At 41.4% G+C, this 13714-nt stretch overlaps 1 protein-coding gene across 1 annotated transcript in view; it reads right to left on the reverse strand.

Moving 5' to 3' along the window:
- Positions 1-2177: 2177 nt before the first annotated feature.
- Positions 2178-13714, reverse strand: part of LOC126272851 (monocarboxylate transporter 2-like) — a 76432-nt gene continuing 64895 nt past the window's right edge. Inside the window, exons 7-8 of the mRNA XM_049976063.1 lie at positions 4818-5009; positions 2178-2765 (exon numbers count right to left, since the gene is read on the reverse strand). Of these exons, the coding sequence (XP_049832020.1) occupies positions 2641-2765; positions 4818-5009 (317 nt within the window). The 3' untranslated portion in view covers positions 2178-2640. The remainder of the gene's footprint in view (positions 2766-4817; positions 5010-13714) is intronic.

Consider the following 13714-nt stretch of genomic DNA (forward strand, 5'->3'; position numbering starts at 1 on the left):
AAGGCAACGGTCATCAATGCTCACTAGCCGTTCATCATGTTTCTCACTCTTTTTTCGTGGTTCACTATTGTTCTTTTGTCACTCGATTTCGTCGTATACTGTTTTCACGACGTAAATTTTGCGACACCATTACGTGTTCATGAAACAGCTTCCAGATATGACTTCCAAAGGACGCTTAATTTATACATGAAACGCAGGCAGCTGTGGCTGAGCGGTTCTAGGTGCTTCAGTCCGGATCCACGCGGCTGCTACGGTCGCAGGTTCAAATGCTGCCTCGAACAGGGATGTGTGTGGTGTCCTTATGTTAGTCAGGTTTACGTAGTTCTAAGTCTAGGGTACTGATGACGTCAGATGTTCTATAGTGCTTAGAGTCATTTGAACCATTTTACACATGGAACCGTTAGAGACTCTTAATCAACCTCTCCAGATTTCTCCAGCTTCCAGATCTGACTTCCAAAGGACAAATAATATATATACTGCACAAATTAGTCTTGTGATTATATTCAATAAGTTTTCTCATTATTTACAATGTGTTTTAACTTAGCATCATATTTCGTGTTGGCGGAGTGATACCAGGTTAGTGATAAATGGGACTTTAGAGAAGTAGTCTTACCTCTTCAGATAGATGTGCACATAATTAAACAACGAAACATTGTGACAGTATGGAACTAGACATTCATCAAATTTAATATCCAAAGCAGAGGGTGTAATTCCTGATTCTTAGAAAAGCGTTAGCGCACTACCAAAAAAATACACCAAACCAAATGCATATCGAACTGGCATCTTTCGTTTTCAAACTGCTGTCAAAAATAGCATGGAGAAGAACTGCGAGAAATAATTACCAAGATTGGGTATTTCTATCACATCCTGAAAGAAATAAAATACAAGCAAGCTTGAACATAGGATCAATAATCGAAGGAAGAGAAGGAACGAAGCAATATGCCATCATAATATTGTTGAACGCGGAGGTGTTTATTTTTTATTTTTAATTTATTTATTTATTTTTATTTTTATTTATTTATTTATTTTTTTTGCTCAAGTCGTTTTGGATTACGTGCTCGGCGTCAAAATGGGTTCAAATGGCTCTGAGCACTATGGGACTTAACTGCTGAGGTCATCAGTCCCCTAGAGCTTAGAACTACTTAAACCTAACTAACCTAAGGACATCACACACATCCATGCCCGAGGTAGGATTCGAACCTGCGACCGTAGCGGTCGCGCCGTTTCAGACTGTAGCGCCTAGAACCGCTCAGCCACTACGGCCAGCGTCAAAATGGGAATAATAATTAAGTACAGGGATTAGGGGCAGAATCTATTTAAATACCAGGTGCTGGAATGAAAGTGGAAATAAAGAGTCTCTCTCATGCAAAAATAATGTCCGTGATTATATTCAGAAGTTGCGAATGGAGTAAAGAAACTAACATAAAGGTTTAGAACAGTGATAAATGTGTACAAGTTATAAATCAATTGTCTAACATCACACTCCTTTAAGGTGTCAGTAATATGGATTAGAAGGCAGAAAAAAAATTATAACATTAGTGGAGAGAGAGGAAAGTAACATAAATGTTCTTCAAGGGAAAAGAAGTAAAAAAGGAAAGAATGTGCTAAACATAAAATTGGGAAGGATGCATAAAACATAACTGAAGAAGTGAAATCACGCATGTAACTAGTAAGTCACTTAGTTCCAGTTAAGATATCATAAAAAATGAAAGGCTCTTCACTGACAACACGAATGTGCGTATTCCAATCATTTTATTAGAACTGTTGTAAAACACTTACATACGTACGTTTCGAGCGTAAAATTGAAGGAAAAACGTGAGAAAGATAATATTTAGAAAACGATGGATGGGTGCTGTTAAATAGAAAGATAAATACGTCAGTCATGAGTAAGTAGGTAAATAAATGTTGAAACAAAACTGCGAACATAAAATTAGAAAAAGATATCGAAATGAATGAGCAGCTTTTAATAATGAATCTGTGCCAAAAAGGGAGGTAATTCGCTGTTTTTAGTGGTACGTACTCTATTATAGACATCCTATAATAAGTCGTCCTCTATTTCATCCCCTTCAAAGAGAAATTCCTGTTGCACTTTCGTATTCTTATTGTACACACAGGACAGCAATGTAATTCCATTAGTCAATAGGTACTTACACATGACTTAGAAAGTCGTAGAAGTGTTTGTTGGTAAGGATTTTTTTTTTATACTCCTTGAATTTCAATTTTACATCCTATGAGCTCACTGATGAAAGAGACTGATCTGTATATGAGCTCCACTTCCACTTACACGTTTTACGGGATCACAAGACTTAGAAAACTAAACAAGGATTCGTTATGTACGTGTTCACTTTACCAGATAGTCTCATACTTTATGTTCCATCGTAAATACTGCAAAACTGGTATCGTCAGTCTCGGTCAGTAGCTATACAGACATGTCGTTGGATAACACGATTCTATTTAGCACAAGTCAAAGTAACACAAGCCAAATTAACACACAGTTTATAAATTCGCTTCACTCCAAGATATCACAGAGATGTTGACAATGTGCGATAATAGTTCATATATAACATTCCTCTTCAGATGTAAAGAGAGACACTACCGTTCTCTGTCTGGTTTTTCTTCATCGCTAACTGAAGTCTGGGATCATCTCTTTCGGCGGCACCAAAGCACGATGCCCTCTACGAGCCAGAACGCCATTGCAATGAGTAACAACAACGTCAGGAGGTGAATACAGAGTGGGTAGTCTCCCGTCTCGTCACGGACGTAACCTGAAAAAGAAAGACAAGTGAGGAGTATGATCACGATTCTATGGTGCTTAAACTAGTCACGTCAACGAGATAAAAAGCTAGCCACACAGTCCAGGTAAATAAATTTAGTAATACTTAGAGAGTGCAGCGAAATTATGTGAGTCCTTGTCATGACACAGTGCTGTTCTATCTTCATTTGAATGAGAATCAACGGGCCCTTCACAGAAAACCACCAGAAAATTAAAAAAAGTTAATTAGTTACGTATCATTAAGTACTTCAAATAGGTACAAAGGCGAGTTGGACATAACAGGTATCACTGAAGCGTAATCCAGAAATTGTTTACTGGCAATTCGATGTCGAGGACCGGTTAGATCTAGTCGCATACGCGGATATCATTTCCTTTGGGTGGGCATGTTTGTCCAGAGATCGTGATGACCAGAGAAGTTGGTGCACGTCTCGGAGAGAACCTTGAGTGTGGGCAAGCATTATCCAGTAGGAAAAAAAGAGCACCTTCTTGTTGCAAGAACAACAGAAGAACGGATCTAAAAATATTCTGAACATACCTAGCGCTGGTTAACGTCCCCTCCAGAAATGCCAAAGATAAACTAGAGTTGTAGCTTGTCGCACCCCAGATAATTAGATCTGGAGCTGTGTGAGTGTGTCTTGGTCCGAATGCTCTCTATGAGACAGCGCTCATCAGATCTTCACTGTACGCGCAGACGACCATCACTTGCGTGACAACAGAATCTGCTTTCATTGCTAAAGACCACAGCACACCGTTCCATTTTTCAACAGATCCTCTAACGGCATCAGCCTAGCCGTGTACGTCTACGCTGTGGCGTCAGTGAGAGATGGGAGAGAGGTGTGTGTGCTCATAGTCCCACTTTGAAATATCAGTTCGCAACAGCTGGTGTTTACACTTCTGGGCTCAAGAGCCCTGTTATCTTTGCTATAGTTGCTATTAGACCTACCAATGGCCCCCTTACAATAAGACGATCTCGGTTGGCGTCTGTGCTGCATGGACATCTAGGACCTCGTGGACAGTTGTGAAAATATTCACATCAACACTGATATGTACATGTACCATTTAGTCGGCTGTGCTGCTTGCTGTCATATCACAAGGAAAATCCAGAATTTTGTCGATTATACCACACGTATTCCATGATTCCTCATCTGTAGATTAAGGGTGGTATCCTTTTAGGAACATTGTGGATCTCTTTGTAATGGTTTGACTAAGCTTTCAGAAAGTCGAGAAATGATGGCCGTCCTAATGGTCACATAACATATGTGGTCTACACTGCAAAGAAAGAAGAGCTGGTATGTTGCTCTGAATAACCGGAGAAAACATAGGTGAAACACTCAAATCAGCGCTTTCTCGACAAAACCGATACCGATTTCAGTGTTCCTCAGACACTGAGTGTTACGTCAGCATTATGTAAAATGGTCATTGGTCAGAGGTCCATAAATAACCCTATTTCAAAAACATTCTCAAGAAATATTTATTGGCGAAGCCTATTTCTGTGAATGTAAGTTCGGAGCACAGCATTGTATGGTAGTGAAACATGGGCTGTGAGAAAACCAGAAAAGAAGAGAATCGAAACATCTGAGTTGGGATGCAGATGAAAATTTGGTGTTGGTGGAGTGATAAGGTAAGGAATGGGGAGGTTTTCCACAGTATTGGATAGGGAAGGAATATATGGAAAACACTCACAAAAAGGACAGGATGATAGGACATCTATTATAATATCAGGGAATAACTTCCATGACACTAGAGGGAGATGTAGAGGGTAAAAACTGTACAGGATGACATAGATTGGAATGCATCCTGCAAATAATTGAGGATGTTGGTTACAAGTGCTACTCCGAGATAAAAAGTTAGCACAGGAGAGGAAGTCGTAGTGTATCACATCAAACCAGTCATAAGACTGATGCCTTTAAAAAAAAAAAGAAAAAAGAAAAAAGCCTGTATATATGTGTGTGTGTGTGTGTGGGTGTGTGGGTGGGTGGGTGGGTGTGGGTATGTGGGTGGGTGTTCGTGAGCGCGTGTGTGCGTGATGAGAGGGTTTTCTTACCTATAGCAGGTCCGACAGTGAACAGCAGGATACCGCAGGAGACCATGTTGAAGCCGACGGCGGCCGGCAGCTTGTGCTCGGGGCACACCTCGGCCACGCACAGGTTTATATTGGCGAAACCGATACCTCGAGAGACTCCACACAGAGCGTTCCACACGCACAGAGCCACCATACTAGAGGACGTGGCGATCACTGCGCAGAGGAACAGTGGTTAATGTGAAAGCCAAGACAGTGTCACTAGTGCATTTCAAACTAAGTATCTATGACTAAATGAATATACTATATGTAATAGGAATGAAAAACAAAGAACGACAAGAACGTGTTTTAGCGTAATTTTGAAACGGTATGTAAAAACAAACTTTAGATGAAAATTTAAGTAATTCAGTTCCCTAATATTAGAAAACTACTTTTTCAGTATTGAAAACAAGCCTCAAATACACAATAATTAACATAACAAAAAGAAAATGTAATGCATCAAATATAATTATATCTTAGGGCATAACAGAGAGTATAGTAAGAAGAAAAATACTGCAGTCAGAAAACTCAAAGTGCACAAACATGCATGAATTTTCACTCTGTGCTGATGGAATATCTTCATCTTAATCATAATCATTAACAGCATCATCAACATCACACAAAACAGTTCACACACATGAAACGCGTCTGTCTGAAACAGAAGCCTCCCTACCATCTTCTAGCTTCCCATATTTGCCTGTCCTCCAGCACACTGCAGTTTTTCCCTTTCCTTTGACCGTTTCCTTTGTTCTCTTCAGCAGTCTGACTCTCAGCCATCCTCCTGCTCTGTTTTCAGAAACCTTACGTCTCTTATTTCCTTGGTATCCCTACATTCTTCCTCATGTGTGTATAACATTCTTTCGTCTGTCCGTCTCAAAACATGTCATTTTGCTGCATTCTGCTATGCAACTTTCCTCCATTATCCATATTACGGCAGCATATTATAAAATAGGGACATTGTACTCATCGATATGACACTTTTCCACCTTCGGGGCTCTCCTGTGATCAAAATTTAGCTACTTATGCTTCTGAAAATTCAATTGTTCTTCTACCACTTTTATTGATCTTTTTTCTGCTGTCAGCTTCCTTAGTCGTACCACATAAATACTTGCCAAACTCTCTACAGTCTTGCAAAGTTCCCATATAAAACAAAATAATCGAGTCAGTCTGATGATTGATCTGCCCAGAACACCCAAGTGGGGCCGAGTTCAGCTGTGATAAAAAAATAAGCTGAACGCAAAATACATCGAAAACTACTAACCATTGGTTTTATTCTGCTGTCATGTTTACCAGGAAATACGCATCAAAACTACCATGAAGAAAATCATCACTTGTAAACAGAAGATCATAATCCAATACGGACACGCGAATCACACATACATTTCCCAAATCAAGTAATGAAATGTCGAAAAACAAACACTTACCACGGCGCTAAGAATAGCCAAGGTGTTGTGTGTACCAGTGTATGAACACAAGCATCCCCTCCATGTACTGACCACAACCCACGCAACCAACATGGGTGCTAATGTAGTTCAATCCATACTGAGTAATATTTCACATCACAGCCGCCCATAAGAGACAATGCCTGCAGGCACAAGCTATATTTTTTGTGAACACTTGCCAGTCAAGCCCACAACTAAATCTATTCCAAGGAATGAGTAATAGCGGATATTGGCTTCCCTTGATCTCCCAGCCCCAAACAGTGCATCAGGTGGCGCCATCCCTTTGAAATTTGACACGTGTGAAATTCATGTTTGTGTGTGGTCTCGGATCACATGCACTATCTCAAGTGGTTACTTCCTGTTGGACAAAACAGAGGATGGGGGCATCTCCTTAGATCCATATCTCGGAAATTCCTGTCGAAACAAATGTACTTTCTCTTTCTCTCTCCCTCAGGTGGTTACTTTCTGTTGCAACATTTGGCTCAAACCCATAGACCAAAGTGCTCTACTCTCTGCAGTTGAAAAAAATCAATAACCAATCTTAAAAGGAGATGCTGTTGTCCACACACGTCGAATTTCTCACACAAAATGTGGACTTCTCCCTTTTATATAATTTTCGAAGACAGAAGAAATCGAAGCATACACACGTTTTTACATCGTAAAGTATCGCTAGTTTTTGTGAAACTCGTGTGCAAGAGTATGTCATATGTGGATTTTCTCTAAATATTCTCTCTTCAGGTAAAAAAATCCGTTCTCGTCTGCTTAGTGTCTGTTATGTCATGCACCACAAGACTATAATATTGAACTCATGACGGAATGCTTGGAGCATGCTCTGCCTCTGTCACTTGATGTGACCTTACTTTCAAACGCTCTTAAAGTAGCCAAATGCCTCATCGCCTACAAAATCTATTAAGTTAGTAGCATAGAGGAGTCGTAGATATCAGGTTATTACTACATATCACTTTACAAATTCGTTAATAGCTGGTTGTATTATGACGCCCATCTCTCCCTCTTTAGGTGGGATATGGAAATCTCGTTAAAGTATATCGCCGCAATGAACAAATGCTTGATTACAACTTAAAACATGTGAATTATACCTATGGTAGTCTCACCATCACCTCCACCTGCCCAGCACTGATCATAAGAGTTCCTTTGCTTGGTGAGTAATTTATTTCCTGCAGTAGGATTACATTCGTCAGGTAGCCTTAGAAACGCTTCAGAGATTTCTCTGGAGGGCTTCCCACACGCTAAGTAGTCACTTCGTTCATTACCAATCAGGATGGTAACCGTCGCCACATAGCTGAAGATACCCAACACTAATTATGCTTTGTCATACTGGTAGAAGCTAGTCACTTAGAATTCTGGTATTCTACTCCCAAACTAATCGTGCTAGGACCTGTTGGTCTATGGAGGCAGTAGAATGTCTCACTCCCCTATCCACCCACGCGATCCCCCCACCCCCACACCCACCACTGCCACCTGGCCACATACGAACAGCAGCCACTCCTCCCACAGGGTCACGAACCCCTGCCCGCTTATCAGGGCTGTACCGGTCCCAGCCAACAAGTTGTTTCTCGCTGTGCCAAAGTTGACCTTCCCTTCTTAGAACAGGGCACTTAAATGCTGCCAGGGCAAATACCTGAATGTTGAAAAAAATGCTTCCCCTCCTCCCACCCGCAAAATGAAACGTTCTGAGATGTGTTTTCGAAGTACGCCAGAAAGGCTGACCCAGTGAATAATAGCAAAATATCTGTATGCTGGCCACCCTATCCCAAATGTGTATGAGGCAGCTGACTGGGTTTCCCTCAGAACATATTCTTGTAAAAGCGATCTTATTGGCTTCCAAACAGTAGTGAGTGAATGCTTCAAGAACTCAAATGGGAATCATTGGAAGCAAGTCAATGTTCTTTTACAGGAACTCTATCGAGATGAGACATTTGAAGCTGACTGCAGAAGGATTCTACCGCTGCCAACATACATTTTGCATAAGATCCATGAAGATAACATATAAGAAATTAGCACCCATATGCAGGCATAAAGACAGCGTTTTTCTTTCACTCTATTTGCAAGTGGAACAGGAAAGGAGATGATTAGTAGTGGTACAGGGTACCCTACGCCACACACTGTACGATGATCTGTGAAATATGTGTATAGATGTACCCGAAAATTTAGTCTACCTATTAAGATGCCTGTCAGTCCTTTAAAGACCCACAAAACTAACAGAAGAATGCGGCCTCGTATTTATCAAGAAAACAAAAGACGATACTTCTGCTCCTGATAGTCTCTCGGCAAAAATCTTGCAATCACTATGTGAGTTATGTGTGGAAGGCTGTGACATGTTTGCCCTCAACACTCAGCAGAAGTGGTATAGAGGTCACATCTCAACTCCCCTTTCGTCAGAGTATCGCTTACTTGCCTTATTCTCACAAATATCTAGTCTTCTATAAACAGAATTTGAATCAGCCTAATATCTATGAGTAGGAGGTGTCCCCACCAAGTGACAGACCCCTGTTATTTATCTCGAAATCCCATCATGTCTCTACAGCACTGTTACATTAATTATAAGGCTGTCTAGTCCTCCACCTGCCACTGACGAGGTAAAGAGGTATTACAACAAGAAAAATAGCGCCCTAACGTACAGGAAGAAAGTCGCAATAACGCAGAGTGTACGAGGACGGCACAAAGAAATTCAGAAGCATAAAACCGACAATTCATCAACCTCGAATATCCCGCTATATGTGTTGTAATCTCCGTTATTGCATTTCTGTGACTGCTGTGTTAGAAATACAACCGTGTAATGGTGTCAGAATCTTCAATGATAGCATAGCATTTCGTGAGAAATACCTCACCTTCTTTTTCCAACTGGAACATACATCCATAATACGAACTGCACCGTATCACAGTGCTTCCAATACACCATCCACTGAGACACTTATGTTGCTGCTACGGCCTCACCCTCTATACACAAGTCAGAGCTACTGGAAGAGTAGGCAGAGGTTTGGGACTTAATCACATCATTACTTTTCTTTTTTTTTTTTACCCCCATGTTCGTAGTGGAGTTACCGTGGTATTTATGATGACGTGGTATATCCACACGGGTAGTACAGATATGTGTAGGTCTAGTTATTTATTTTGAAACAAACCCAGTTCTTTCACGCTTATCTAAGAACTGTATGTCGAGAGCCAATTAACCAACAGGTACAAACCAAATCAAATCAATGACACTGTTTCCTCTAGCAAAAGCAGTCATCTTAGTACCTCTTACACTTTAACCTGAGTTCTAGTGCAACAGTCTGTAGTGCAACAGTCTGTAGTGCAACAGGTCTCTAGGTGGCGTTCTGACAAGATTTGTGATCACTTGACTCCTACACCATCACATATTAGTGGGCAGATCACACTCCCCTTAAAAATTCATGCAGGTGGATTTGAGCCTCATGTGTTTACCTTCAGTTTTTAGTGTATGGCTTGATTCCCTTAAGGTACCACCAAATGAATCTGTCTTTGAGTGCACCATTAGTCTACAGGCTTCCACAGCAAACAGAGCTATCAGTGCTCAGTGATCCACCTGATGCTGGCAGCACCCAACATGGCCAGCAGACATGGTTGTCAGTGTGTCCAGTGCTGGCTAGCTGACCTGTGCAGGCGATCAAAACAGCAGCTAATGTATTGCACCTTATTCCATTACTTGCTGCTAACACTAATCATAGAAAATGAGGGCAGAAAGAGCTCTACCTAAGTGGAAGAGGGGAGGGGAGGACCGCTGTCTCCTACGAACTGAGTAAGTAAAGAATATTCAAATTGAATTGAACAGTATGTCTTCTGGAACGTAGTTGAAATTGATTTTAATTTCATGTTGTGTGATTTTCTACACAAACAGAGTATTTTCCAATAAATTTCTGGATGGCGGAGGTGAGGGGGAAGTGGGTGAGGTGGGTGGATAGACGAGGGATATCCCAACAGGGAGAAAAGTGGCTCAGGACTGAACTAGGGAGTTGGTGACAAAGAAGTGGCCCTTTTCTGAGAGGGGAAGGAGGGATAGGGGGAGATGTGGGAGGTTTTTTGGAAGGAGGGATTATTCTCAGGGTCATAAATCAACTCCCATGATGTCATAAATCACTTAGCCAACAGTTGGAGTAGAGGAGGAGGAGGGTAATAGTTTATCGCAGAGTGTATGCTTTCCCCTGAATGTATGGCAACCACACAAACAAAACTCACCAGAACTGAATTTACTCCATTACTGATAGGGCAGCATATATCATAGCTCAAGAGCAAAAGAAAACATAAATTTTGCACAAAGATAGAAAAAAAGATTATCGAATTAACCATAGAATACAGTGCTATAAGTTGTTTAATGTAAAAATCATTATTGTCACTGATTCCAATACCAGCTAAAGGGGGGTGAACTTGTGAACTATAAGGAAAGACAGTTTCAAGCACTTTGGCCTCCAGAATGAGATTTTCACTTCGTAGTGGAGTGTGTGCTGACATGAAACTTCCTGGCCGATTGGAACCACGTGCCACACTGAGACTCAAACAGGCAGGTGCTCTACCAACTGAGCTATCCAAACACAAGTAGTATCTCTTCCTCACAAAGTACGAGACAAAGTACTGGTGGAAGTAGAGCTGTGAGGCTGGGTTGTGAGTCATGCTTGGGAAGCCAAAGTTTAGAGCACGTTTCCACAGAAGGCAATAGTCTGAGTTCGAATCTCGGTCTGGCACACCGTAGTAATCCACCAGGAACTTTCACTTGTTTTATTAATTGGGTACTCTCATCAGTAGAGACAGTGGGTTTCCAAAAATAGGGAAACATCACGAGAAATACACGGTTGAAAATAAATGCTGATGCTATCGAAGATTGTAGGTTGCACTTTTGTATGTGACACGAACGCCACTTATACAATGTTTTCAGTACTTTGTATTACTCGTGGTTAGAATACTGTTTCTGTACTTGTGACTGCCCTATGCTAGTGATCATTGTATTTGAACGTGGACTAATTGTTGGCGCTCGTACAGTGGCTGCTTCCATAACCAAGGTAGCCGAAGTGTGTGGCGTTTTAAAAGGAACAGGACTTACGATTTGTAGCACATAGAAAGACAGCAGGAAAGCAATGCCCACTAAGTCACAACGCAGGCGAAAGTGTGTGTTGGGTGACTGTGACAGTCAACGAGGAGGATTGTGACGAAAGGTAAGACGAGCTCGTAGATCCTGTCAGCACCGAAACAACGCGAAGGGAATTCCATAAAAATGGTTTGGCAGGGTGTGCTGAAATTCCAAAGCGCTCATCAGTGATGCAAAGACCTATAACATTAAAACGAGGTACCGAAGCCACAAAATATGGACTGTGGAGCAATTGAAGAAAGTCATTTGGTCGGGTAAGTATTGTTTCAACCCTTGATAATTTGTTCCTCAATGGTTATGCTGTGTTCCATGACGATCTAAGCCCTGTTCACACAGCTCTCATTGTCCAGGACTAGTTTTTCGAGCACGAGGATGAACGTTCGCATCTCCTCTGACCTCCACAGGCACCACATAACCAAATTACTGTACTGCGCCTTAGTGATCTACTTTGGAGTTAGGGGTGCGTGATAGCATTCCACCTCCATAATCATCATTACCTGAAGTTTTCTCTATTATGCAGGTATAATTATTTATGGTTCCCTTGAAAAATATACAAGATCTGTATTTAGAAAATCTGCAAATGTCTGTGAATTTCTAAGGGACCAAACTGCTGAGTCATCGGTCCCTGGACTTACACACTATTTAAACTAACTTTAACTTATGCCAACAACAACACATACACCCATGCCCGAGGGAGGACTCGAACCTCCGGCGTTAGGGGCCGCGCAATCCGTGATATGGCGCCCGAGACCCTGCGGCCACTCCGCGTGGCTGAATTCATCCATTCAGAGACGACTGAAGGCTGTTTTGAGTTCTAACGGGTTTAATTCGCTGTATTATGGATTGTAATGGGTTTTTCGTAATTCCGTATTTTTTCCACTCTCTGTAACAACCTGTACCCTGTAGTGCAGATTAGAACAAACATTCAAAATTGTTATTATATTCACAGATGTGTATGAAACAACACATAACATCTGTTTCCAAAAGAAAGTGTTATAACTGAAGACTGCTTTTTTTAACGCAAAATGAAGACGTACGGTAAACTGAAGACGATTCTAAAATTTTAACCCGAATAACTATTTAAAGCATGCCGAGGATAGTTTAACGTATGACTCGGTCGGTATTGGGAATATTCCTCGTGGCATGAGAACCCCATCTGACAATCATTAACAAGAGGTACATCACTGTACTTCTATTTTCAAAAGCTGTCAAATGCCGTTAAGAACGTTACGTTGTTCGATAAAAACAACTGTTCTTGTGTAAGGCGTCAGGCCAATCCAACACCTTGCATGAAAACCCTGACATGATAAGCAAATCCAGTAGTATGTCACATACCTCCGAATAAATCGTGACATTAAATTAACCAAAGTAATATTAGTAACGAGTGACCAAACTGAATACCACAGACTAACACAAGAATGCCTAAATGCATGTCGTACCTTCCCACCGTGAGACCGACGCAGTTCCAAGGGGAGAAACGGGAACAGAAGTCGAGAGCAGAACCGTGTTAAGCTAGAAGGCCGTACGATAAGGGACGGACTGGACACCCACGTCGCCAGCCTACAGCTAAGACTACCACCCGCACGTTTTAGCGTGAGACTTTTTCGCGTCTCTGTTACATTAGGACCACCCCCCATCCCATGTTAAAAGATGGAGCCCTCCAGAAGAACAGTATAGATCTTACGATAACGCTAAAACGGCCACACCAGCTGCAGGTTTTAGCGTGAGACTTTTTAGCGTCTCTGTTACGTTGCAAACTTTAAAAACATTGCCCCACCACGAAAAGTACAACGTTTCTCATTGGATAGACAGGATTTTTGTAGGCGGAGCTTAAGGTTAACATTGAGACCCTGATTGGTCAGATGAAAACACAGCCAGATAGTTTTTTAAACCAACTCTGGTAAATTGTAGTAAGAAGTTAGGAGAGAGTTACTTCGGAGACGGCGAGGTGAGCCGGGCTGCGCGGGCCGCCGCCCCTGATGAACACCTACAAGGTAATGAACGCACGCGATGCCGCATAACAGGGCATAAAGCTTCACTCGAAACTGCAGAAGTCTCATCTGTTACACCACCTTTTTTGCGTAATACTAGTGTCGATCGTCAATTAAAGCTCATGGTGTTCACATTTGCCACTTGAAGTAAAAATCTGAAACGCGATGATTTTTCTGTTATATAGTTATTGAAAAGACACATCAGCCACTGTAATTTACGACAAGTTAGATAAGTAATTAAAGATAATTGAGGGTCACTGTAGACCATTTTGATAGTTTTGTCTTTTGTGAAACTTAATTTAAACCTATATTATAGATGTGATATAGCAT

This window comes from Schistocerca gregaria, chromosome 5, assembly GCF_023897955.1.
Source record: "Schistocerca gregaria isolate iqSchGreg1 chromosome 5, iqSchGreg1.2, whole genome shotgun sequence".
NCBI classification, from domain to species: Eukaryota; Metazoa; Arthropoda; class Insecta; order Orthoptera; family Acrididae; genus Schistocerca; species Schistocerca gregaria.